Here is a 26,544-nt window from a genome sequence, read left to right as displayed (position 1 = left end):
CAGTTGTTCAACAGTTCTGATGATGTCTGCTGGGTTGGCAAAGACTTCCAGCTTGCTGCCAAATAGCTAGGTGACTGATCTGAGAGTGAGCTCTAGGAAAAGGTGCAACAGGGCCATGTGTCTGTCATCACTGGGGAAGTTAACTTCGGTTCTGTTACAAGGTGCTGATCAGGGTGTTTGCAAAAATAATGGAAAATACATGGCCTCTTGAATCTTAGCTTCATGACTAGCAGTCTCACTTTCAAAACATGCTTTTAGTTAAAGCAAATAGCAAGGCTAGCTTAAATTTAACATTGAGGGCAATAATTCTACTTCTTGATGGGAGGACTTGCAAAATATTGTGACTGTTTTTATTACAGCACAATAGTAGAGAATAATGAGTACTTTTATTACCAATAAATAGCATATATTGTCACCCTGCTTATTTAACTTATATGCAGAGTACATCATGAGAAACACTGGCCTGGAAGAAGCACAAGCTGGAATCAAGATGGCCAGGAGGAATATCAGTAACCTCAAATATACAGAAGACACCACCCTTATGGCAGAAACTAAAGGAGAACTAAAGAGCCTTTGGTTGAAAGTGAAAGAGGAGAGTAAAAATGTCGGCTTAAAGCTCAACATTCAGAAAACTAAGATCATGGCATCCAGTCCCATCAGTTCATGCAAAATAGATGGGGAAACAGTGGAAACAGTGACTGACTTTATATTTTGGGGCTCCAAAATCACTGCAGATGGTGATTGCAGCCATGAAATTAAAAGACACTTACTCCTTGGAAGGACAGTTATGATCAACCTGTATAGCATATTCAAAAGCAGAGACATTACTTTGCCAACAAAGATCTGTCTAGTCAAGGCTATGGTTTTTCCAGTGGTCATGTATGGATGCGAGAGTGGAAGAAAGATGAGCGTTGTGAAGAAAGATGAGCGTTGAAGAATTGTTGCTTTTGAACTGTGGTGTTGAAGAAGACTCTTGAGAGTCCTGTGGACTGCAAGGAGATCCAACCAGTCCATCCTAAAGGAGATCAGTCCTGGGTCTTCATTGGAAGGACTGATGCTGAAGCTGAAACTCCAATATTTTGTCCACCTCATGCAAAGAGTTGACTCATTGGAAAAGACCCTGACGCTGGGAGGGATTGGGGGCAGGAAGAGAAGGGAAAGACAGAGGATAAGAAGGCTGGATGGCATCACTAACTCGATGGACATGAGTTTGGGTAAACTCCGGGAGTTGGTGATAGACAGGGAGGCCTGGCCTGCTGAGAATCATGGAGTTGCACAGAGTCAGACACGACTGAGTGACTGAACTGAACTGATACATACAAACGATGCAGATTGATAGATACTTCTAATGCTGAACTCATTATGGCTTATCACTTCCATTGGTATTTTCACTATATTTCAGCCTTTATTCAACATATATTTCATGGCAATACTTACTGAAGTATTCATAAACATCATCTTTTCCTTTTACATCTAAAGGCTAAGCAGCTTTGGTAAATGTCTTTGCCATTGTCACTGCAAATCAACAACTGATAACCAATTATATTTTAATCAGCATTTTTTCAATAGACTATAAATCCTTGTCCTTTTCTACTGGCTCAGAAGATAAAGAAACTGCCTGCAATGTGGAATAGCTGGGTTCGATCCCTTGGTTGGCAAGTTCCCATGGAAGAAAGCGTGGCAACCCACTCCAATATTCTTGCCTGGAGAATCCTCATGGACAGAGGAGCCGGGCAGGAGCCAGTTCATGGGGTCGCAAAGAGTCAGACAAGACTGAGTAACTAAGCACATAAATCCTTACTTTTTCCAAGAATTTTATTCTGATAATTATTAGGCAATTATATCACTTAAATGTGGCCCTGAAACATTTCAGATTGTAATAAAGACAACTCAAACTAGATTTAAAATATACCATATGGGCATTTTATTTCCCCTTTAATTTTATCTGAATTTACATTTTGATGAACTGTAGTTCATTTCAGTTCATTTCAGTTGCTTGGTTGTGTCCGACATTTTGTGGCCCCATGAACCGCAGCATGCCAGGCCTCCCTGTCCATCATCAACTCCTGGAGTTCACCCAAACCCATGTCCATTGAGTCAGTGACGCCATCCAACCATCTCATCCTCTGTCATCTCCTTCTCCACCTGCCTTCAACCTTTCCCAACATCAGGGTCTTTTATATTTTTTATGTTTTTTTTTTTTTAATTTTTTTTAAATTTTACTTTATTTTACTTTACAATACTGTATTGGTTTTTCCATACATCAACATGAATCTGCCACGGATGTACATGAGTTCCCAATCCTGAACCCCCCTCTCACCTCCCTCCCCATACCATCTCTCACCAATACAGGGTCTTTTTAAATGAGTCAGCTCTTTGCACCAGGGGGCCAAAGTATTGGAGTTTCAGCCTCAACATCAGTCCTTCCAATGAACACCCAGGACTGATCTCACTTAGGATGGACCGGTTGGACCTCCTTGCTGTCCAAGGGACTCTCAAGAGTTTTCTCCAACACAACAGTTCAAAAGCATTAATTTTTCTGCATATTGATGCAGAATTTTTGTATTTATGGAACAATAATCTTTGTAAAAGAAATAAATATAAATTAATTTGGATAATGCATATATATATATATAGTTTCTTCCCAATGATTATGAGGCTGAATAATTAATCAATAACTAAAAGAATATCAATCATTTGCTAAAGGTTTTCTTCATATAATTAATTTTCATTAATGATATGTGTTGATTATTTGGAAAGGAATAAAATTGTCATTCGATCATAAGATTTTATAAGATTTTTTAAATGATTACTTATTTTTCTCATAGGTGATACTATTTTATTTGAAAGAGTCACCCAATATGTATGGAGAAGCCACTTTGTTTAAAAAATGATTTGGGCTTCCTTATTTCAGTAATACAGTGATAAGTGCAAACTTCCCTGAGTGCAAGGGTTACTTTGATTTCACAAACTTGCAATAGGAAAGCATAATCAACGTCATCAAAGAAATAATCATAAACATTCATTTCACAAATATGCTTATAATTCTTTGGTCTTTATGGTCTCCTTTAGTGCTAAATATTCTGACTTAGGTAATAAAACATATATTCTAAAAATATTCCAGAAAGGTTATTCACCGTGGAAAACATTGTGGTCTTAAAATCCAGCACATTATTTTCTAATTTAATAAAAAGAAACACTTCTTTTTATTTATTTATTTTGTATTTTCAGTTAAGTTCAGTTCAGTCACTCAGTTGTGTCCAACTCTTTGCAACCCAATGAAACGCAGCACGCCAGGCCTCCCTGTCCATCACCAACTCCCAGAGTCTACCCAAACCCATGCCCATCGAGTCTATGATGCCATCCAATCATCTCACCCTCTGTCTTCCCCTTCTCTTGCCCTCAAACTTTGCCAGCATCAGGATCTTTTCAAATGAGTCTTCACAGCAAGTGGCTGAAGTATTGGGGTTTCAGCTTCAACATCAGTCCTTTCAATGAACACCCAGGACTGATCTCCTTTAGGATGGACTGGTTGGATGTCCTTTCAGTCCAAGGGACTCTCAGGAGTCTTCTCCAACACCACATGTCAAAAGCATAAATTCTTCGGCAGTCAATTTTCTTTATAGTCCAACTCTCACATCCATACATGACCACTGGAAAAACCATAGCCTTGACTAGATGGACCTTTGCTGGCAAACTAATGTCTCTGCTTTTCAATATGCTGTCTAATTTGGTCATAACTTTCCTTCCAAGGAGTAAATGTCTTTTAATTTCATGGCTGCAATCATTACCTGTAGTGATTTTGGAGCCCCCCAATATAAAGTCAGCCACTGTTTTCACTGTTTCCCCATCTATTTGCCATGAAGTGATGAGATTGTATGCCATGATCTTAGTTTTCTGAATGTTGAGCTTTAAGCCAACTTTTTCAGTCTCCCCTTTCACTTTCATCAAGAGGCTCCTTAGTTCTTCTTCACTTTCTGCCATAAGTGTGCCATCATCTGCATATTTGAGGTTATTGATATTTCTCCTAGCAATCTTGATTCCAGTTTGTGCTTCTTCCAGGCCAGCGTTTCTCATGATGTACTCTGCATGTAAGTTCACTAAGCAGGGTGACAATATACAGCCTTGATGTACTCCTTTTCCTGTTTGGAACCAGGCTGTTGTTCCATGCCCAGTTCTAACTGTTGCTTCCTGACCTGCGTACATCTTCTCAAGAGGCAGGTCAGGTGGTCGGGTATTCCCATCTCTTTCAGAATTTTCCACAGTTTATTGTGATCCACACAGTCAAAGGCTTTGGCATAGCCAATAAAGCAGAAATAGATGTTTTTTCTGGAACTCTCTTGCTTTTCCAATGATCCAGCAGATGTTGGTATATTGATCTCTGGTTCCTCTGCCTTTTCTAGAACCAGCTTGAACATCTGGAATTTTACACTTCACGTATTGCTCAAGCCTGGCTTGGAGAATTTTGAGCATTGCTTTACTAGCATGTGAGATGTGTGCAATTGTGCAGTAGTTTGAGCATTCTTTGGGATTGCTTTTCTTCCGGATTGGAATTAACACTGACCTTTTCCAATCCTGTGGCCACTGCTGAGTTGGGCATCAAACTCTATCTGCAATTTTACATCTTGTTTCATATTTTCCATATGTTAGAAATATCTAGCTATAAGGCAGAAAATAATGTAAAGAAATAGCCACTTGTTAAGTACATAATGTATAAAGACTATTATTTTCATATTAAATGAAATGAAATGGCTTGATAATAGACAGTATAAATGGATATTTTAGTCACTAAAGTGTATTTAATTATATTGAAGGATTACAAAAATTAAATGTTAGTTTTGGAGTGGTTATTGACACTCTATTTATGTCTACAATGTTATAATCATATAATAGTTATATAGAATAAAATCAGATACTCAGAGTCATATTTTCAACCGTACTTTTTTTTCTAATCTTATATTTACAATACTTATATATATATACATGTAATGAGAAAATAATTAACATTTAGGCTATAATTCTAGGTAAAATGTATATTTACACATAATTTACTGGTTCAGTTCAGTTCAGTGCAGTTGCTCAGTCGTGTCTGACTCTTTGCAACCCCATGAATTGCAGCACACCAGACCTCCCTGTCCAAACTCCTGGAGTTCACGCAAACTCATGTCTATCAAGTCAGTGATGCCATCCAGCCATCTCGTCCTCTGTCATCCCTTTCTCCTCCTGCCCCCAATCCCTCCCAACATCAGAAATTTTTCCAATGAGTCAACTCTTCACATGAGGTGGCCAAATTACTGGAGTTTCAGCTTTAGCATCATTCCTCCCAAAGAAATCCCAGGGCTAATCTCATTCAGAATGGACTGGTTGGATCTCCTTGCAGTCCAAGGGACTCTCAAGAGTCTTCTCTAACACCATAGTTCAAAAGCATCAATTCTTCAGCGCTTAACCTTCTTCACAGTCCAACTCTCGCATCCATACATGACCACAGGAAAAATCATACCCTTGACTAGATGGATCTTAGTTAGCACACTAATATCTCTGCATTTTAATATGCTATCTAGGTTGGTCATAATTTTTCTTTCAAGGAATAAGCGTCTTGTAATTTCATGGCTGCAGTCACCATCTGCAGTGATTTTGGAGCCCAAAAATATAAAGTCTGACACTGTTTCCACTGTTTTCCCATCTATTCCCATGAAGTGATGGGACCGGATGCCATGATCTTCGTTTTCGGAATATTGAGCTGTAAGCCAGCTTTTTCACTCTCCTCTTTCACTTTCATCAGGAAGCGTTTTATTCTTCTTCACTTTCTGCCATAAGGGTATGGCCATCTGCATATCTGAGTTTATTGATATTTCTCCTGGCAATCTTGATTCCAGCTTGTGTTTCTCCCAATCCAGCGTTTCTCATGATATACTCTGCATATAAGTTAACTAAGCAGGGTTACAATATACAGCCTTGATGCACTCCTTTTCCTATTTGGAACCAGTCTATTGTTCCATGTCCAGTTTCTACTGTTGCTTCCTGACTTGCATTCAGATTTCTCAAGAGGCAGGTCAGGTGGTCTGGTATTCCCATCTGTTTCAGAATTTTCCAGTTTATTGTGTTCCACACAGTCAAATGCTTTGGCATAGTAGCCAAATATTTATTTAAAAGAAAATTATTCACGAAGGATATATTTTTGAAACTTTCCATGGTGAACATTTCAATAATTTATATATTTATGCTTACTTTTATTTTTAATAAATAATTGACAAAATGTGCTATTGCAACATATAAAGAGCCATTTGCTATGATAATAAGATCTGAAATACATGGAAGTATACTTTTTTTTTTTTTTTGACTGTGCAAAACCTTTTTTAAAATAACCCACTATAGTATATAAAGAGCTTTCCTGGTGGCTCAGATGGTAAAAGAATTGCCACTTTCAAATTTCAAAAGGTAGTAATAGTGAAAAAATAATTATTTTGTGAAATACTGCAGTATCTTCATAAGGGGGGTATTCAAGCAAACCCTAAATTGTACTTTATGTGAAAATATTTTTCTAAGTTCATCTACCTAAATGTTGAAAACATAATGATGACACAAAACTCAATTATGATTAGTTGAAATTTAAGGATAAATTTTTGGTTCAACTAATAAACATCAATTACCTTGTGTACCTAATATTTTAAGATTAAGTCACTCCAATTATAAAGAAAGATTAATGAGAATTTTAGGATTTCAGATGACAGAATATTTTTTCTCCCAACAGTGCAATTAATTGTGATTTACCAAAAGGAATGAATTATTACAGATAGCTGGTCCCTGTTGTTTAAACTGGCTAAAAGTAGAAATTATTATCAAAAAATTTCTTAATGAATCTACAGAGACATTTATTCAGTAATCAGAAAGTCTTATATGCTCTATTAATGATCATATTTTCCTCTTTTTGTGCTGAGTGCAACTAAAGTACTGAAAGAGTTGACCAAGCACAAGCTTGTGGCTAATTGAGCAACACGTACTGTCTGAATCATTTCATGGTTAATCATATATTTTTCTGCTGTATTTGACTAAATTGTTCTAGAAAAGGGCAGTTCTCAAAGATTTATTCAAAGTCAGCAGCTTTTTTTTTTTTTAACAAGTGAAATTTAAATGTAATTTAATAAAAATATTAAATTGAAAACTTTTAGAAAAGCTTATAATAATAACCCAGTTTCCAGAAGTAGATTTTTTTCACGGTAGCATACTTTTAGTCTTGGAAGTCTATAAATTCGGGGGGAAAATGTGTATATGCCAAGTTAGAAGATCGAGATTTACTGTATGCTGGTTTGAAAAACAAAACATACAGCTTTTCCACAGTAATCTACTTGTGAAAGATTTTTCATATCAAATCAAGGGGCTTCTGTTTCCATGCAAATTTCTGCTCATAGCTTTATTTTTCACTTCAACAAAAGTAACCTAACACTTTATTATATGCTATATGGTATGCTATGCATTGAAACACAAACTACAATACACCAGATAATTGTCTTCAAGAATTTCATAGACTGTTAGAACCACTGGCATGTATACACAAGATTCAGTTCAGTTCATTTCAGTAGTTCACTCATATCTGATTCTTTGCGATTCCATGAACTGCAGTGCATCAGGTTTCTCTGTCCATCACCAACACCTGGAACTTACTCAAACTCATGTCCATTGAGTCAGTGATGCCAACCAACTATCTCATCCTCTCTCATCCTCTTCTTGTCCTGTCTTCAATCTTTCCCAGAATCAGGGTATTTTCTAATCAGTCAGTTCTTCACATCAAGTGGCCAAAATATTGGAGTTTCGGCTTCAGTATCAGTCATTCCAATGAATATTCAGGACTGATTTCCTTTAGTATGTACTGGTTGGATCTCTTTACAGTCCAAGTGACTCTCAATAATCTTCTCCAACACCACACTTCAAAAGCACCAAATTCTTCGGTGCCCAGCTCTTTGTAGTCTAACTCTCACATCCATACGTGAATATTGGAAAAAACCATAGCCTTGGCTGGACAGACCTTTTTTGGCAAAGTAATGTCTCTGCTTTTTGCTATGCTGTCTAGGTTGGTCATAATTTTTCTTCCAAGGAGTATGCGTCATTTAATTTCATGGCTGCAGTCACCATCTGTAGTGATTTTGGAGCCCCAAAAAATAAAACCTGTCACTGTTTCCATTGTTTCCCCATCTATTTGCCATGAAGTGATGGGACTGGATGCCATGATCTTAATTTTCTGAATATTGAGTTTTAAGCCAGCTTTTTCACTCTCCTCTTTCATTTTCATCAAGAGGCTTGCTAGTTCTTTTTTTTTTTTTTTTTCCCTCCGTTTTCTACCATAAATTTGGTGTCATCTACAAATCTGAGGTTATTGATATTTCTCCAGGCAAACTTGATTCCAGCTTGTTCTTCATCTAGTCCAGCATTTCTCATGATGTACTCTGCATATTAGTTAAATAAGAAGGGTGACAATATATAGCCTTGATGTACTCCTTTTCCTATTTGAAACCAGTCTGTTGTTCCATGTGCAATTCTAACTGTTGCTTCTTGACCTGCATACAAATTTCTCAGGAGGCAAGTAGTCTAGTATTCTCATCTCTTTCAGAATTTTCCACATATTTGGGGGATCCACACAGTCAAGATTATGTGCCCTCAAAAAGCGGGAGCTGAGCCCACAGTGAACCCTAACTGAGGAGTTGTTAATCATGAAAATTATCACTATATTATATATTATTATGTTTTTAAATATATGGCTCTTGAAAAGACTGAAGAACGGATATCTGTTACTCTAGAGAATGGTACGTGAATCTTAGGCGTCTTTGTCAGAGGCCACAACATATAATGGTGAATTAAAAGATGCTTACTCCTTGGAAGAAAAGTTATGACGAATCTAGATAGCATATTGAAAAGCAGAGACATTACTTTGCCAACAAAAGTCCATCTAGTCAAGGCTATGGTTTTTCCAGTGGTCGTGTATGGATGTGAGAGTTGGACTGTGAAGAAAGCTGAGTGCCGAATAATTGATGCTTTTGAAGAAGACTCTTGAAGAGTCCCTTGGACTACAAGGGATGCTTTTGAAGAAGACTTTTGAAGACTCTTGAAGAGTCCCAAAGACTGCAAGGGATGCTTTTGAAGAAGACTCTTGAAGAGTCCCTTGGACTGCAAGACTCTTGAAGAGTTCCTTGGACTGCAAGGAGATCCAACCAATCCATTCTGAAGGAGATCAGCCCAGGGTGTTCTTTGGAAGGAATGATGCTAAAGCTGAAACTCAGGTACTTTGGCCACCTCATGTGAAGAGTTGACTCATTGCAAAAGACTCTGATGTTGGGAGGGATTGGGGGCAGGAGGAGAAGGGGACGACAGAGGATGAGATGGCTGGATGGCCTCACTGACTCGATGGATGTGAGTCTGAGTGAACTCCAGGAGTTGGTGATAAACAATGAGGCCTGGCGTGCTGCAATTCATGGGGTCGCAAAGAGTTGGAGACGACTGAGCGACTGAACTGAACTGAACCGACTGATAATTATTAAATAACAATGAAATAATGAAGTGAATATTAATAAAACAAACCATCACCTTTAAAAAATATAATTCAAATGTCAGTTTAATAATCATAATTAAAATATGTTATGTTTAAGCATACAAATACATATTATCTTCTCTAAAATTTTCAAATATTTTCCTACATTTAGAAAAGACAATGATACACTAACAGAATCATTTAGGTTTCTTTTGTAATTTAAAGCATAACACAAATAGAAAAAATATCATCCTTCAGTCCTTGAAACTTTCTGCTTTAGTAGACTATAAACATAGAAGAAATAAGAAATAATTCTGAATGTTTTGTCACACTTGGTTACAGGAGGGAATGAAATATAGTAAAATAATGTACTCTTTATTATGCTTTTAATATATAACACAATATTAAGTATAATAATTTCAATAACAACTGCCTAGAATATTAATATTATTAAGTACCATCCTTTTGGACACTTTTTTTAAAAAATTTTATCCTCCCAAAATAGCCATAAGAAGATTTTAATGTAGCAAAAACTAAAATAAACCATGCACACAATATTCTATATTTATTTAGAGAAAGGAAATATATTTGACTTGCATGAATATGAAAATATCTTTGACATAGTCCTTGAAGGATTGTTGGGTTTTTCACAAGCCAATGAGAAATCAGAAGCAGAGGGGAATTTCAGTTTGCAAGCTGGCTAGGGACTGAATCAGAAAGTCAGAAAGTACTGTAATCGTTTAGGGTGTTTTGATAAAACTCTTATCCTAATGAATTTTCCTATTTAGATGAAGAAACATTTTCCCTTATTCTCTTTTCTAGCATTTTTGTTGTTATTGTTTAGTTGCTAGGTCATGTCCAACTCTTTGTGACTGCAGCACACCAGACTTCCCTGTCCTTCACTATCTGAGTTTGCTAAAGTTCTAGTCCATTGAGTTGACAACGCTAACTAATTATCTTATCTTCTGCCACACTTTTCTCCTTTTCTGCTGTTGCCATTTTCTACTCCAAAGGTTCTTCCTGACCCAGGGATAGAGCCTGTGTCTCTTGCATCTCCTGCATTGGCAGGTGGATTCTTTATCACTGTGCCACCTAACATTGGAAAGATTTAATTTCTGTAGATTAGGACCAAATAATAATAATATACTTAAAGAATGGAGATATATATATATATATATATATACATATATATATATGTATATATATATTTCTAACAGATTTCTGTTGGTCCTATGGCATCTTTGGGTGAAAATTTCAAAAACATAACTATGAAGCTTTGAATATTTTTATTTTTTACATGATATTCTGAAGTAAATATTTCCCTCTTTTGTTTGTGCAAATAAATTTTATATCCCTGGATCCCTCTGATAACTCTTTTACTTTATTTCTTTTGAATTCATTCATAATTTGAATTGATAGTCCCATCAATTTGGAAATCAGAAACTGAATATCACAGGCAGAGAAAATTAATAAAAATAAATTTTGAAATAAGAATTTGGATGACCTCATAATTACATTATTGCTGTAATATATAAATACAAAACTTTTGCAAAAGCCTTAAAGAGGCAATGTTTCAAAATCATCAGAGTGGTAGTGACTAGAGAGCTAAACAAAAAATCTAGACATTTTGTACTTATTTTATATTTTAAACATATTAAACAAATGTTTTCTTATTAAATGAATATGAAGCACACAAATGAATACTTTTTCTTAATCATTCTCTCCATTTTTCAGGTGACACAAAAATCTACCATTCATGATGTCAAGCAGAAATTTCACAAAGCATGTAAGTTTTATATACAATTTTGAATTTATATTATAGTGTTTTTCTCAAATTGGTTCAGATTTACCTATAAGAATAAGTTCAATATTATGATGGAAAGATTATGTGGAAATCATATTTTTACATGGAACTCAGAAATAATACTATGCTAAATACCCCTTCATAGTGAACATTTTCATATCTACCTCTTTAATTCACACTTTAATCTTCAAAACTCAGTTTTATTTGAACTTTTCCATTCTAACAGGAAACATCCTTTATGTGAAAGTCATTAATCAATATAAGGTATTTCTTTATATTTAAGCAAATATAGAGCATTTTTTAATTTCATGTATTTATACTGATTAAATATCTATCACATAGGAATACTTAAAATTGCATTTGTTATTTAGTTTTATTAATAGCTAGATTTTCCTCATTAATAGATATCCTATTATTATTTATAGAGAAATATATATATATATGAAATTTGTTTAATTTTTATTTTTCAAATTTTTGATTAGTTTACCTATAATTGTTAACATAGTGATGATGCCTATAATTACCAGTTAACAATTTTTAATAAACTTCATTTTTAGGGCATTTTTAGATTCACAATAGATTGTTCAGAAAATACACAGAGTTCCAGTATAACCCTATTCCACACATGGACAACATGCACCCTCAGTCCCAGTCGTGTCTGACTTTTGGGGATTCCATGGGCTCCTCTCTTCGTGGGATTTTTCCTGGCAAGAATACTGGAGTGGGTTGTCATTCCTCCTCCAGGGGATCATCCTGACTCAGCAATCAAACTCTAGTTTGTGCTGAGCAAACACAGAAGACCATGGGCAGCATTCTCCACCATAGCATTCAAAAGAGTACATTTGTTATACTCCCTGAGCCTACAATGACACATCATTATTGCCCTAAGTGTGTAGTTACAATCTTTACATTAGAATTCATTTTCGATGTTGCACATTCTATAGATTTTGAAGAGGAGCATTTTCAATACTTCTAGATTTATTTCAGCAATGCTTCTTTTCAGAAAACACTTAAAGCTCATAATTTAATATATCAATTAAAAAAAATACTTGAGTAAACTAGGAAAATTATTTCATTATTTTCTTTCAGAAAAGATGCAGAATATTTGCTGAATACTTTTTGTGTATATGACATTATGATAAGCATAATGAATAAATGAAAACAGAAAATTTCTCATTAGCCCTCAAAAATTTTCTCATGAAGATTCCATATATAGTAAATATATATATAAATATATATCACATATTATATTAATAGTATTACATTATATTTTATTTTATATAAATATATGCACTATAATATATATATACTATATGTATATTATATATATATAGATATATCTTGTTGATATTTCTCCTAGCAATCTTGATTCCAGCTTGTGATTCATCCACCCTGGCATTTGCATGATGTACTCTGCACATATGTTAAACAAACAGGGTGACAGTATACTTGTCACCTTTACATACTCCTTTCCCAGTTTGGAACTCCATTATTCCATGTTCAGTTTTAACTGTTGCTTCTTGACAGGCATACAGGTTTCTCAGAAAACAGGTAAGGTGGTTTGGTATTCCCATCTCTTTAAGAACTTTCCACAGTTTATTGCTATCCACATAGTCAAAGGCTTTAGTGTAGTCAGTGAAGAAGAATTAAGTATTTTCCTGGAATCATTACAAAATTTCTCTATGATCCAACAAATGTTGGCAATTTGATCTCAGGTTCCTCTGCTTTTTCTAAATATGGATTATATATCTTGAAGCTCTCTGTTCATGTACTGTTGAAACCTCACATACAGGACTTTGAGCATAACCTCAGTAGTATGTGAAATAAACACAACTGTACTGTAGTTTGAACATTCTTTGACACTATGCTTCTTTGGGATTGGAATGAAAACTGACATTTTACAGTCCATGACCACTGTTGAGTATTCTAAATTTGCTGACATAGTGAGTGCAACACTTTAACAAGAACTCTTCTTTTAGTATTTTAAATAGCTCAGATGGAATTCCATCATCAAAACTGGATTTGTATGTAATCAATTCAGTTCAGTTCAGTTCACTCAGTCGCGTCCAACTCTTTCCAATCCCATGAACTGCAGCACCCCAGGCCTCCGTGTCCATCAACAACTCCCGGAGTTTACTCAAACTCATGTCCATTGAGTCAGTGATTGCCATCCAACTCATCCGGTGTTGTCCCCTTCTCCTCCTGCCTTCAATCTTTCCCAGCATCAGGGTCTTTCCAAATGAGTTGCTTCTTCTCATAAGGTGGCCAAAATATTGGAGTTTTAGCTTCAGCATCAGTCCTTCCAATGAATATTCAGGACCAATCTCCTTTAGCACGGACTGGTTTGATCTCCTTGCAAGGAGAGTCCAAAGGACTCTCAAGAGTCTTCTCCAACCCCACAGTTCAAAAGCATCAATTCTTCGGTGCTCAGCTTTCTTTATAGTTCAACTCTCACATCCACACATGACTACTGGAAAAACCATAGCTTTGACTAGATGGACCTTTGTTGGTGAAGCAATGTCTCTCTGCTTTTTAACATGCTGTCTGCTGCTGCTAAGTCTCTCCAGTTGTGTCCGACTCTGTACGACCCCTTAGATGGCAGCCCATCAGGCTCCCCCGTCCCAGAGATTCTCCAGGCAAGAACAATGGAGTGGGTTGCCATTTCCTTCTCCAATGCATCAAAGTGAAAAGTGAAAGTGTGGTCGCTCAGTTGTGTCTGACTCTTTGCGACCCCATGGACTGCAGCCTACCAGGCTCCTCTGCCCATGGGATTTTCCAGGCAAGAGTACTGGAGTGGGTTGCCATTGCTAGGTTGGTCATAACTTTCCTTCCAAGAAGTAAGCATCTTTTAATTTCATGGCTGCAGTCACCATCTGCAGTGATTTTGGAGCCCCCAAAATAAAGTCTGTCACTGTTTCCTCTGTTTCCCCTTCTATTTGCCATGAAGTGATGGGACTAGAGGCAAGATGTTAGTTTTCTGAATGTTGAATTTTAAGCCAACTTTTTCACTCTCCTCTTTCATCTTCATCAAGAGGATCTTTAGTTCTTCTTTACTTTCCCAAATGTCTACCTCTAGGTGAGTGACCACACCATCGTGGTTATCCAGATCAAGAGCCTTTTTTGTATAGTACTTCTGTGTATTCTTGCCACCTCTTCTTAATCTCTTTTGCTTATGCTAGTTCCTTACTGTTTCTGTCTTCATCATGCCCATCCGTGCATGCAGTGTTCACTGGGTATCTACAATTTTATTTAAAAGACCTCCAGTCTTTCCCATTTTATCGTTTTCCTTAACTTCCTTACACTGCTCATTCAAGAAGGTCTTTTTACCTCTCCTTTCTAGTCTCTGGAACTTGGCATTCATTTGTGTATATCTTTCCTTTTCTCCCTTGCTTTTTGCTTTTATTTCCTTAGCTTTTTGTAAAATTTCTTCAGACAACCACTTTGACTTCTTGCATTTATTTTTCCTTGGGATGATTTTGGCTTCAGCCTTTTGTACAGTGTAATGGATATCCATCCATAGTTCTTTGGGCATTCTGTCTATCATATATAATCTCTTGGATCTATTTGTCACCTCCACTGTATAATCATAAGAAATTTGATTTAAGTCATACCTAAATGGCCTAGTAGTTTTCCCTACTTTTTTCAATTTAAGACTGAATGTTGCAATAAGAAGTTTATGATCTGAGCCACAGTTATCCCCAGGTCTTGTATAGAACATCCTCATCTTCAGCTGCAAAGAATATAAACAATATGATTTTGGTATTGACTATCTGGTGATGTCCATGTGTAGAGATGTCTACTTTGTTGTTGGAAAAGGGTGCTTTCTATGACCAGTGTGTTCTCTTGATAAAACTCTTAATCTTTGCTCTGTTTTGTTTTGTACTCCATGGACAAACCTGCCTGTTACTCTAGAAATCTCTTGACTTCCTACTTTTGTATTCCAATCATCTATGATGAAAATGACTTTTTTTTTTTTTCTTTTGGTGTTAGTCTAGGAGGTTTTGTAGGTCTTCATAGAACTGCTCAACTTAAGCTTCTTCAGCATCAGTGGTTGGGGCATAGACTTGGATTACTGTGATGTTTAATGTTTGCCTTGAAAACAAATGGAGATAATTTTTTTTGTTTGTTTGTTCTTGAGATTGTACCCATGTACTGCATTCTGGACTTTTTTATTGACTGTGAGGATTACTCCATTCCTTCTAAAGGATTCTTGTCCACAGTAGTAGATATAATGGTCATCTGAATTAGATTCTCCTATTCTTGCCCATTTTAGTTCACTGATTTCTAAGATGTCAAAGTTCACTCTTGCCATCTCCTGTTTGATCACATCCAAATTTCCCTTGTTTCATGGACCTAACATTCCAGATTCTTACACAATATTATTATTTACAGCATTGAACTTTACTTTAACCACCAGACACATCCATAACTGAGTATCATTTTTGCTTTGCCCTAGCCTCTTCATTTTTTCTGGAACTATTAGTAATTACCCTCTGCTCTTCCTCAGTAGCATACTAGACATGTTCTGACCTGGTGGGTTCATCTTCTGGTTTCATATATTTTTGCCTTCCTATACTCTTTATAGGGTTCTCACAGCAAGAATCCTCAAGTGGTTTGCCATCCCTCCTCCAGTGAACCATGTTTTGTCAGAACTCTCCACTTCGACCCCTCCATCTTGGTGGCCCTACATGGCATGTTTCATAGCTTCAGAGTTACACAAACCCCTTAGCTTAACAAGGCTATAATCTATGAAGGGGAAAACTGGTTTAGGCAGTTTAAAATTCTAGAGGAAGGTGAGTTCTGATATTTTCCATAAAGACATGTTGGATTTGGATATGTTAAAAAGAAATAGAAATGGATTATATAGTGGAGAGAAAAAGAATAAAGCAAGAGAAGTGAAGAGATTTATAGTGGATTAATTCTTTTAGGTTGGTAATTAAAAATTCTCTGTATATTTATGCCAATATTTTCCTAAATTATTGAAACTCCAAATTTATATCTTACATAGTTTATGTGAAAGATGTTGCCCTGGTTATTTTCATGATTATCTCCAGTTTATTTTAGGTTCTAAATGCAGTTGTTTTGTTAAGCTAGCAATTGAATTGCCATCCTTGGAAAGACTTAGTAATTCTATCTAGTAAAGTGGTTTCAGAAAGTTTAGATTACAATAATAAGTGTGAAAACATTTTAGAAACACTTTTCTCACTGTAAAGTAGAAAGATATGACAAAATTATTTCATTTAATAATGACAGTATAAATTTATTATTTGTATTATTGTCTGAAAACAAAGAAATTAATCAGAAACTAATGTATATTTAGAAAGAATGTGCAGTCACCTCAATGTGTGATATTGTGACTATTTTTATGTTAGTCTGTATCTACCTATGGACTTATTTATATGTCAACAAAATTTTAGATCCAGTTCTACATTTATGTATGAGCTTCTTTTATGACTCAGTTGGTAAAGATTCTATCTGCAATTCAGGAGACCCTAGTTCAATCCCTGGATGGGGAAGATCCTGTGGAAAAGGAAATGGCAACTCAATCCAGTACTCTTGCCTGGACAATCCAATGGCAGAGGAACCTAGTGGGCCATAGTCCATGTGGCTGCAAAAAGCTGGACAGGGTTTAGCGACTAAACCACCTCTACATTTATGTTGTCTTCCCTGGTGGCTCACTGATAAAGAATCTGCCTGCCAGTGCAGGATATTCAGGAGACATAGGTTCAATTTATGCTTGGAAAGATGCCCGGAGGGAGGAAATTGCAACCTACTCTACTATTCTTGCCAGGATAATTCTTTGGACAGAGGAGCCTGGAGGACTACAACTCCTGATATGGCAAACAGTTGGACACAATTGAGCAACTGAGCACACACTACATTTATATTGTCTAGAACCTCTTTCTAGTAATTAGGAAAGTGAGGTGTATTAGCTTGTGAGAACTCCTAGAAATATCCAGTATTATGACAGGAAAGTTGAATATATGACAATATGATTAGTTTTAATACCTATATTAAAGGTAGTAAGACATATATACTTAAGGATTTCTTGACAACTATTATTTTTATAACTTTTCAAAGACCAGTTCTAAACTTTAACAACTTTAAGTAAATTGTAAATTTTTCTACTTTTTCAAAATTACCTTTCCTTTAAAAGTATATCTGTCACTTAAAGAAAGAGAATATCCATAAAATGTTGCATTTATTAGAATGTACTTCAAAAAAGTATTGGTCTTCAGATTTCAAAAAATACAGAAACACAAAATCATTTTTTCCATATTACATGACAGAGAAATATCTAGATGTCAATTAAATTATGCTTAATTCACTAAAAAATATTGCTAAATCCAACAATATATGACGTATTCAATTCAGTTCAGTCACTCAGTCGTGTCTGACTCTGTAACCCCATGGACTGCAGCACACCAGGTTTTGCTGTCCATCACCAACTCCCAGAGCTTGCTCAAATTAATATCCATTGAGTTGGTGATGCCATCCAACCATCTTATCCTCTGTCATTCCTTTCTCCTCCTACTTTTAACCTTTCCCAGCATTAGGGTCTTTCCTAATGAGTCAGTTCTTCTCATCAGGTGGCCAGAGTATTGGAGATTCAGCTTTAGCATCAGTCCTTCCAATGAACACCCAGGATTGACCTCCTTTAGGATGGACTGGTTGGATCTCCTTGCAGTCCTAGGGACTCTCAAGAGTCTTCTCCAACACCACAATTCAAAATCATCAATTCTTAGGTGCTCAGCTTTCTTTATGATTCAAATCTCACACCATACATGACTACTGGAGAGACTATAGCTTTGACTATACAGACCTTTGTTGGTTAAGTAATATCTCTGCTTTTTAATATGCTGCCTGGATTGGTCATAGCTTTTCTTCCAAGGAGCAAGTGTCTTTTAATTTCATGGCTGCAGTCACCATCTTCAGTGATTTGGAGCCCAAGGAAATAGTCTGTCACAGTTTCCATTATTTCCCCATCTATTTGTGTGAAGTGATGGGACTGAATGCCGTGATCTTTGTTGTTTGAATGCTGAGTTTTAAGCCAGGTTTTTCACTCTCCTCTTTCACTTTCATCAAAAGACTCTCTGATTCCTCTTTTCTTTCTGCCATAAGGATGGTGTTATCTGCATATTTGAGGTTATTGATATTTCTCCCCACAATCTTGACTTTAACTTGTGCTTCATCTGGTTTGGCATTTCACATGATGTACTCTGTATATGTTAAAGTAGCAGGGTAAAAATATGCAGCCTTAACATGCTCTTTTCTGAATTTGGAACCAGTCCATTCTTACATGTCCAGTTCTAACTGTTGCTTCTCCACATGCAAACAGTTTTCTCAGGAGGCAGGTTAGGTGGTCTGGTATTCCCATCTCTTGAAGAATTTTCCAGTTTATCATGATCCTCACAGTCAAAGGCTTTGGCATAGCAATGAAGCAGAAGTAGGTGTTTTTCTGGAACTCTCTTGCTTTTTTGATGATCCAACAGATATTGGCAATTTATCTCTGGTTCTTCTGCGTTTTCTTAATTCAGCTTGAACATCTGGAATTTCTTTGTGCACACAGTGTTGAAACTTCACTTGGAGAAATTTGAACATTACTTTGCTAGCATATGAGATGAGTGCAATTGTGCAGTTGTTTGAGCATTCTTTGGCATTGCCTTTCTTTGGGATTGGAATGAAAACTGACCTTTTCCAGTCCTGTGGCCCCTGGCTGAGTTTTCCAAATCTACTGGCATATTGAGTGTGGCACTTTCACAGCATCATTTTTTAGGATTTGAAGTAGCTCAGCTGGAATTCCATCACCTCCACTAGCTTTGTTTGCAGTGATTCTTTCTAAGGCCAACTTGACTTAGGAAGTGACTGTATACATAATCATAAAAAGAGTGATCTGTTGATCACCTTGATATTTCATCTTTTTAACATATTTTAAAATTTGCTAATATCATCATTTATTTAAATTCATAAATTATTTAAACAATAAAAATATATATTACATGTGTATTTATATATTTTGCATATGCAACTGTTTTATAACTAAAGTGTTAGAACTATAAATTTTTTATAGTCACTTCTTACGTTTCTGACACCAAGTGATTTTTTATTAATATACTTCAAATGCTGTTGATTTCTAGGCCTTGGAGTTATAATAAGAATGTGTGTTAATTTTGTAAAGAAAATTATATATAACTCTTATCAGAAGAGTAGATTTCCTGAGAGGAAAATTTCCCCTTGTATGTCTTTTATCTTGATCATTTGTTCTCTTCAGTTCAGTTCAGTTGCCTATTCGTGTCTGACTCATCACGACCCCATGAAGTGCAGCACGCCAGGTTTCCCTGTCCTTCACGAACTCCCTGAGCTTGCTAACCATCTTATCCTCTGTTGTCCCCTTCTCCTCCCGCCTTCAGTGTTTCCCAGCATCAGGGTATTTTCCACTGAGTCAGTTCTCAACAGGTGGCCAAAGTATCGGGGTTTCAGCTTTAGCATCAGTCCTTCCAATGAATATTCAGGACTGATTTCCCTTAGGATGGACTCTTCGGATCTCCTTGATGTTCAAGAGACTCTGAAGAGTCTTTTCCAACACCACAGTTCAAAAGCATCAATTCTTCAGCACGCAGCTTTCTATACAGTCCAACTCTCACATCCATACATGACTACTGAAAATTGATCTTTATTTTTTGTCTTCCTCCTATCTCTCTGACTTGTGTCAGTTTAATATTTTTCTTAGCTCTATTTTAGAACTCACTTTACTGTGATTTTTCTCATTCTGTAAAATGACTATTATGTCTTTATAAGGTCCATGTTTTTCAGTTCTGCTTTGGTATAAGTCATCTTTTAGATCACTCTGGTGATACTGTAATGAACAATCAGACTGGTGAAAAGATGAGAGGAAGAAAACTACATTTGTAATATTAGCTGTTAAGACTTAGGAGGGAGAAGGCAATGACAACCCACTCCAGTACTCTATCCTGGAAAATCCCATGGGCAGAGGAGCCTGATGAACTGCAGTCCATGAGGTCACTGAGTCGGACACGACTGAGCAATCACACTTTCACTTTTCACTTTCATGCATTGGACAAGGAAATGGCCACCCACTCCAGTGTTCTTGCCTGGAGAATCCCAGGGACAAGGGAGCCTGGTGGGCTGTCGTCTCTGGGGTCACAGAGTCAGACATGACTGAAGTGACTTAGCAGCAACAGCAGCAAGACTAAGGAGAAAGACCAGTGGCTTTCCTGAAGAAGAGATACATATAAAACTATAAATTACATATATGCATGTGCAACAAATATATATTTTCACCTATTTCACTTCTTTAATGTAAGAAAAATGGTAAAAGTTCCTTTGCTGCATATTCTCTATTTATTCATTAACATTTGTAATCATTGTTTTTGCTTGTATCTTGAAGTCCTTCCTGGAGAACATCAGTGATTTTCACCCTCATGTCTCTATACACCACACTCTACCATCATTATAATTAAAACTAGATTTAAAGTTGGATGGCATATAAATTCTGAGTATTTCAAGAATAGTAAATGAAATTCAATCTTTTTTTTAAGTAACAGATCATATAACATTTACCATAAAGGGAATGGCAAACCACTTCAGTATTATTGCCTTGAGAACCCCATGAACAGTATGAAAAGGCAAAATGACAGGATACCAAAAAGGAACTCCCCAGGTCATTAGGTGCCCAATATGCTACTGGAGATCAGTAGAGAAATAATTCCAGAAAGAATGAAAGGATGAAGCCAAAGCAGAAACAATACCCAGCTGTGGATGTGACTGGTGATAGAAGCAAGATCCAATGCTGTAAAGAGCAATATTGCATAGGAACCTGGAATGTCAGGTCCATGAATCAAGGCAAATTGGAAGTGGTCAAACAGGAGATGGCAAGGGTGAACGTTGACATTCTAGGAATCAGCAAACTAAAATGGACTGGAATGGGTGAATTTAACTCAGTTGACCATTATATCTACTACTGCGGGCAGGAATCCCTCAGAAGAATTGGAGTAGCCATCATGGTCAACAAAAGAGTCCAAAATGCAGTACTTGGAGGCAATCTCAAAAACGACAGAATGATCTCTGTTCGTCTCCAATGCAAAATATTCAATATCATGGTAATCAAAGTCTATGCCCCAACCAGTAATGATGAAGAAGCTGAAGTTGAATGGTTTTATGAAGACCTACAAGATATTTTAGAACTAACACCCCCCAAAAAATGTCCTTTTCATTCTAGGGGACTGAAATGCAAAAGTAGGAAGTCAAGAAACACCTGGAGTAACAGGCAAATTTGACCTTGGAATGCAGAATGAGCAGGGCAAAGACTAATAGAGTTTTGCCAAGAAAATGTACTGGTCATAGCAAACACCCTGTTCCAAAAACACAAGAGAAGACTACACATGGACATCACCAGATGGTCAACACTGAATCAGCCTGATTATATTCTTTGCAGCCAAAGATGGAGAAGCTCTATACAGTCAGCAAAAACAAGACCGGGAGCATGACTGTGGCCCAGATCGTGAACTCCTTATTGTCAAATTCAGACTTAAATTGAAGAAAGTAGGGAAAACCACTAGACCATTCAGGTATGACCTAAATCAAACCCCTTATGATTATACAGTGGAAGTGAGAAATAGATTTAAGGGCCTCGTTCTGATAGATAGAGTGCCTGATGAACTATGGAATGAGGTTCATGACATTGTACAGGAGACAGGGATCAAGACCATCTCCCTAGAAAAGAAATGCAAAAAAGCAAAATGGCTGACTGGGGAGGCCTTACAAATAGCTGTGAAAAGAAGATGAGCAAAAAGCAAAGGAAAAAGGAAAGATATAAGCATCTGAATGCAGAGTTCCAAAGAATAACAAGAAGAAATAAGAAAGCCTTCTTCAGCGATCAATGCAAAGAAATAGAGGAAAACAATAGAATGGGAAAGACTAGAGATCTGTTCAAGAAAATTAGGTATATCAAGGGAACATTTCATGCAAAGATGGGCTCGATAAAGGACAGAAATGGTATGAACCTAACAGAAGCAGAAGATATTAAGAAGAGGTGGCAAGAATACACAGAAGTACTGTACAAAAAAGTTCTTCATGCCCCAGATAATCACGATGGTGTGATCACTCACCTAAAGCCAGACATCCTGAAATGTGAAGTCAAGTGGGTCTTAGAAAGCATCACTATGAACAAAGCTAGTGAGGGTGATGGAATTCCAATGGAGCTATTTCAGATCCTGAAAGATGATGCTGTGAAAGTGTTGCACTCAATATGCCAACAAATTTGGAAAACTCAGCAGTGGCAACAGGACTGGAAAAGGTCAGTTTTCATTCCAATCCCAAAGAAAGGCAATGCCAAAGAATGCTCAAACAACTGCATAATTGCACTCATCTCACATGGTAGTTAAGTAATGCTCAAAATTCTCCAAGCCAGGCTTCAACAATACATGAACCGTGAACTCCCTGATGTTCAAGTTGGTTTTAGAAAAGGGAGAGTAACCAGAGATCAAATTGCCAATATCTGCTGGATCATGGAAAAAGCAAGAGAGTTCCAGAAAAACCTCTATTTCTGCATTGACTATGCCAAAGGCTTTGACTGTGTGGATCACTTTAAACTGTGGAAAATTCTAAAGAGATGGGAATACCAGACCACCTGACCTGCCTCTTGAGAAATCTGTATGCAGGTCAGGAAACAACAGTTAGATAGAACTGGACATGAAACAACAGACTGGTTCCAATAGGAAAAGGAGTGCATCAAGGCTGTATATTGTCATCCTGCTTATTTAACTTATATGCAGAGTACATCATGAGAAACGCTGGATTGGAAGAAACACAAGCTAGAATCAGGATTGCCGGGAGAAATATCAATAACCTCAGATATGCAGATGACACCACCCTTCTGGCAGAAAGTGAACAGGAAGTAAAAAGCCTCTTGATGGAAGTGAAAGAGGAGAGTGAAAAAGTTGGCTTAAAGCTCAACATTCAGAAAACAAAGATCATGGCATCCAGTCCCATCACTTCATGGGAAATACATGGGGAAACAGTGGAAATACTGTCAGACTTTATTTTTTGGGGCTCCAAAATCACTGCAGATGGTTACTGCAGCCATGATATTAAAAGACAGTTACTCTTTGGAAGAAAAGTTATGACCAACCTAGATAGCATATTCAAAAGCAGAGACATTACTTTGCCGACTAAGGTCCGTCTAGTCAAGGCTATGGTTTTTCCAGTAGTCATGTATGGATGTGAGAGTTGGACTGTGAAGAAGGCTAAGTGCCAAAGAATCGATGCTTTTGAACTGTGGTGTTGGAGAAGACTCTTGAGAGTCCCTTGGACTGCAAGGAGATCCAACCAGTTCATTCTGAAGGAGATCAGCCCTGGGATTTCTTTGGAAGGAATGATGCTAAAGCTGAAGCTTCAGTACTTTGGCCACGTGAACAGTTGGCTCATTGGAAAAGACTTTGATGTTGGGAGCATTTTGGGGCAGGAGGAGAAGGGGACGACAGAGGTTGAGATAGCTGGATGGCATCATTGACTCGATGGACGTGAGTATGATTGAACACTGGGAGTTGGTGACGGACAGGGAGGCCTGGCGTGCTGCGATTCATAGGCTCACAAAGAGTCAGACACGACTGAGCGACTGAACTGAACTGAACTGAAATACTTGTTTACACAGCTTTTACATATTTTTATAATCATGTCTGTTTTCCCACAGAGGATTTGCTTTGTGATTGCTGATTTTACAGCATTATAGCACTTTGTCTTTTTTATTTGAGAGCTCTCTAATAGCAAATGCCTTAGCAGATGTCTTGTCTTTTCAAGGTCAGCAAATTATACACATTGTTTCATGCTGATCTGAGTGTTATAACTTCTTGTTGTTGTTATAGGGTATGAGATTGGAAATAGTTCTCTTATTTTTCAGATATTAAACACTATCACACATATTTTTACTGTTTTTTTTTTTTTTACTGTTTTTTTTGATTCCATTTTATCTTTATCACTTCATTATGTAGGTGGCATTTATAAGACTGCAAAGAAATGGTATACAGGAAATAAAATGGTTCATTTAGTTTGAGTGAATTACTGTAATGAAGGAATCATTTCTCACAAATAACTGATTCAACAATATTAAATCACCAGAAAGTATTTCAGTACATCAAGAAAGACTTTTTTGTTGTTTTTTTTAGTGATACTTGACGTTTATTTCTAATTAAAAAAAAGTAATAGAACTCATGTGCATGCTCTTCTGTTCAGGTTGTTAGTCTTTTACTGTTTGGAAAGAATACAATAGTACTACTAACACAGTGTAACTAAAGTGATAATTCAATGTACACAGGACATTCTGTGATACAACCACATTTCCTATATAGCTTTCCATGGCCTGGTTAATATTTGCTGTCCCTTAATTTTGCTTTATACACATGAGAACTTCCCACTAGAACAGAGCTTTTATAAGACAGGAAAGGAGAAAGTTGTGTACATCTTTGGATGCCAGAACAAGGAAAATAGGTGGCTTCTATTAAGAAAAAGTTTGGCTTTGCAGATATATAAAACTTTACTAATAATGCTATTAAAATTTTAACAAATCTTTTATCAAAATCTGAGATTAATTATTATTTTTTATGTCCTTCCTAAATTTTACAAAGCATCCAGGACGTTTTAATTCAAAGAATACTTTCCACTTTACATACTTTTGCTGTTCAGTATTTTGGTTTTGTATATAAATTATTATTTATCATTATTTTATATATTCATATTATATATATTCTGCTATTTTTTATAGAGACCTACTATGTCTCAGTTTTTTTGCTTAGTATTGTTCAGCTTATCTCATTTCAATTCTGGAATCAATTTCTTTTTCCCAAAGTTGATCCTTTGGATGTCATCTATTAACAGACAAAAAAAGGGTCTCGAGTATAAGATCAGTCTAATTAAAATAAATAAATTTATATTTAAAAAATTTAAAAAAGATCAGTCTAATAATGTTACTGATTTACATTTTCTTTAAAAACACTTCATTCAGAAGCCATTTGGACAAAATCTCTTATTGCCATCATTTAGAACCCTGCTCTCAGTTTAATTGCCCTCCATGAAACCTGACAATATCAAACAATGTAGAGGTAATTAAAGACTCTGGATGAAGTTGTATCTTTCCAGAGGAGAATTACTTTTGCTTCCTCAATCTTTAGGGCTGGACTTTAGAAATTACAGATCACTTGAATCCAAACAAGTGGTAAGATGATTCAAAATTCAGCTTAATTCCTTCTGAGAACTGCTCTCTTTTTGACTTCTTTATTTTGTGATATCTGTGAATTTTTTATTTAAAAGCCAAAAGGATTATCCTTCTTAACTGTAAATAAAGTCTGCTTTTTTGTTTGCTTAGGCTTGTGGGTCTATGGAAAGCCTTGCTCAACTGTATCTTCCGATATAAGCAGATGTCTCTAGGGGAATGTGGCTTTAGTTTCTGGGCTCGGCTTTCTGGGGTTCTGCTCCTTCCAAATACTAGCTTCCTAATACTTCACTTTCTTATTAACTCTACGGAGATTTTGATAAAATATTTTGTCATACTTTCCTAGTTGTCCTCGGAAGGAAGTTTTGGGTAGAACATGCAGTTTACTGTTAAAGTTGATTGAATTCTTTGTTTATGCTTAAGGATACATAATACGTGGAATATCATTCAATTTTCTTTCTTTTCTCTCTCTCTCTCTCTTTTTTTTTTTTTTTTTTGAGGGCTTCCCAGGGGGCACTAGTAGTAAAGAACCTCCCTGCCAATGCATGAGACATAAGAGATCCTTGGGTTGGGAAGATCCTCTGGAGGAGAGCATGGAAACCCACTCCAGTATTCTTGCTTGGAGAATCCCTTGGACAGAGGAGCCTGATGGGCTACAGTTCATAGGGTTGCAAAGAGTCAGACATGACTGAAGCGACTTAGCATGCACACATGATTTGTTTTTTATATTCTCTTATTTGTTTTAATTTTCTACTTTCTGAGAAATTTATTCTGGTTCATTCTCTAATTGACAAATTCTTCTGCTTAGTCTAATTGGCTATACCATCATTCCATTACATTTTTATTGCCATAAAATTGTTTGATTTCTATACATTTTATTTGGTACTTTATCAAATGAAACAGTGTTTATAGTACCATCCACATTTTCTCATGTTTTTGATTTTTTATTTTACATCTTTACTCATTTTTAAATAAATTTAGGTGATAAAGTTA

At 36.4% G+C, this 26,544-nt stretch overlaps 1 protein-coding gene across 1 annotated transcript in view; it reads left to right on the top strand.

The window, feature by feature from the left end:
* TECRL (trans-2,3-enoyl-CoA reductase like) overlaps positions 1 to 26,544 on the top strand; it is a 150,931-nt gene that overhangs the window by 36,532 nt on the left and 87,855 nt on the right. The window contains exon 2 of the mRNA XM_052642112.1: positions 11,255 to 11,306. Coding sequence (XP_052498072.1) covers positions 11,255 to 11,306 — 52 coding nt within the window. The remainder of the gene's footprint in view (positions 1 to 11,254; positions 11,307 to 26,544) is intronic.

This window comes from Budorcas taxicolor, chromosome 6, assembly GCF_023091745.1.
Source record: "Budorcas taxicolor isolate Tak-1 chromosome 6, Takin1.1, whole genome shotgun sequence".
In the NCBI taxonomy this organism is placed as follows: Eukaryota; Metazoa; Chordata; class Mammalia; order Artiodactyla; family Bovidae; genus Budorcas; species Budorcas taxicolor.
The sequence above is the reverse complement of the archived record's forward strand: the minus strand, read 5'-3'. Positions and strand labels throughout refer to the sequence as shown.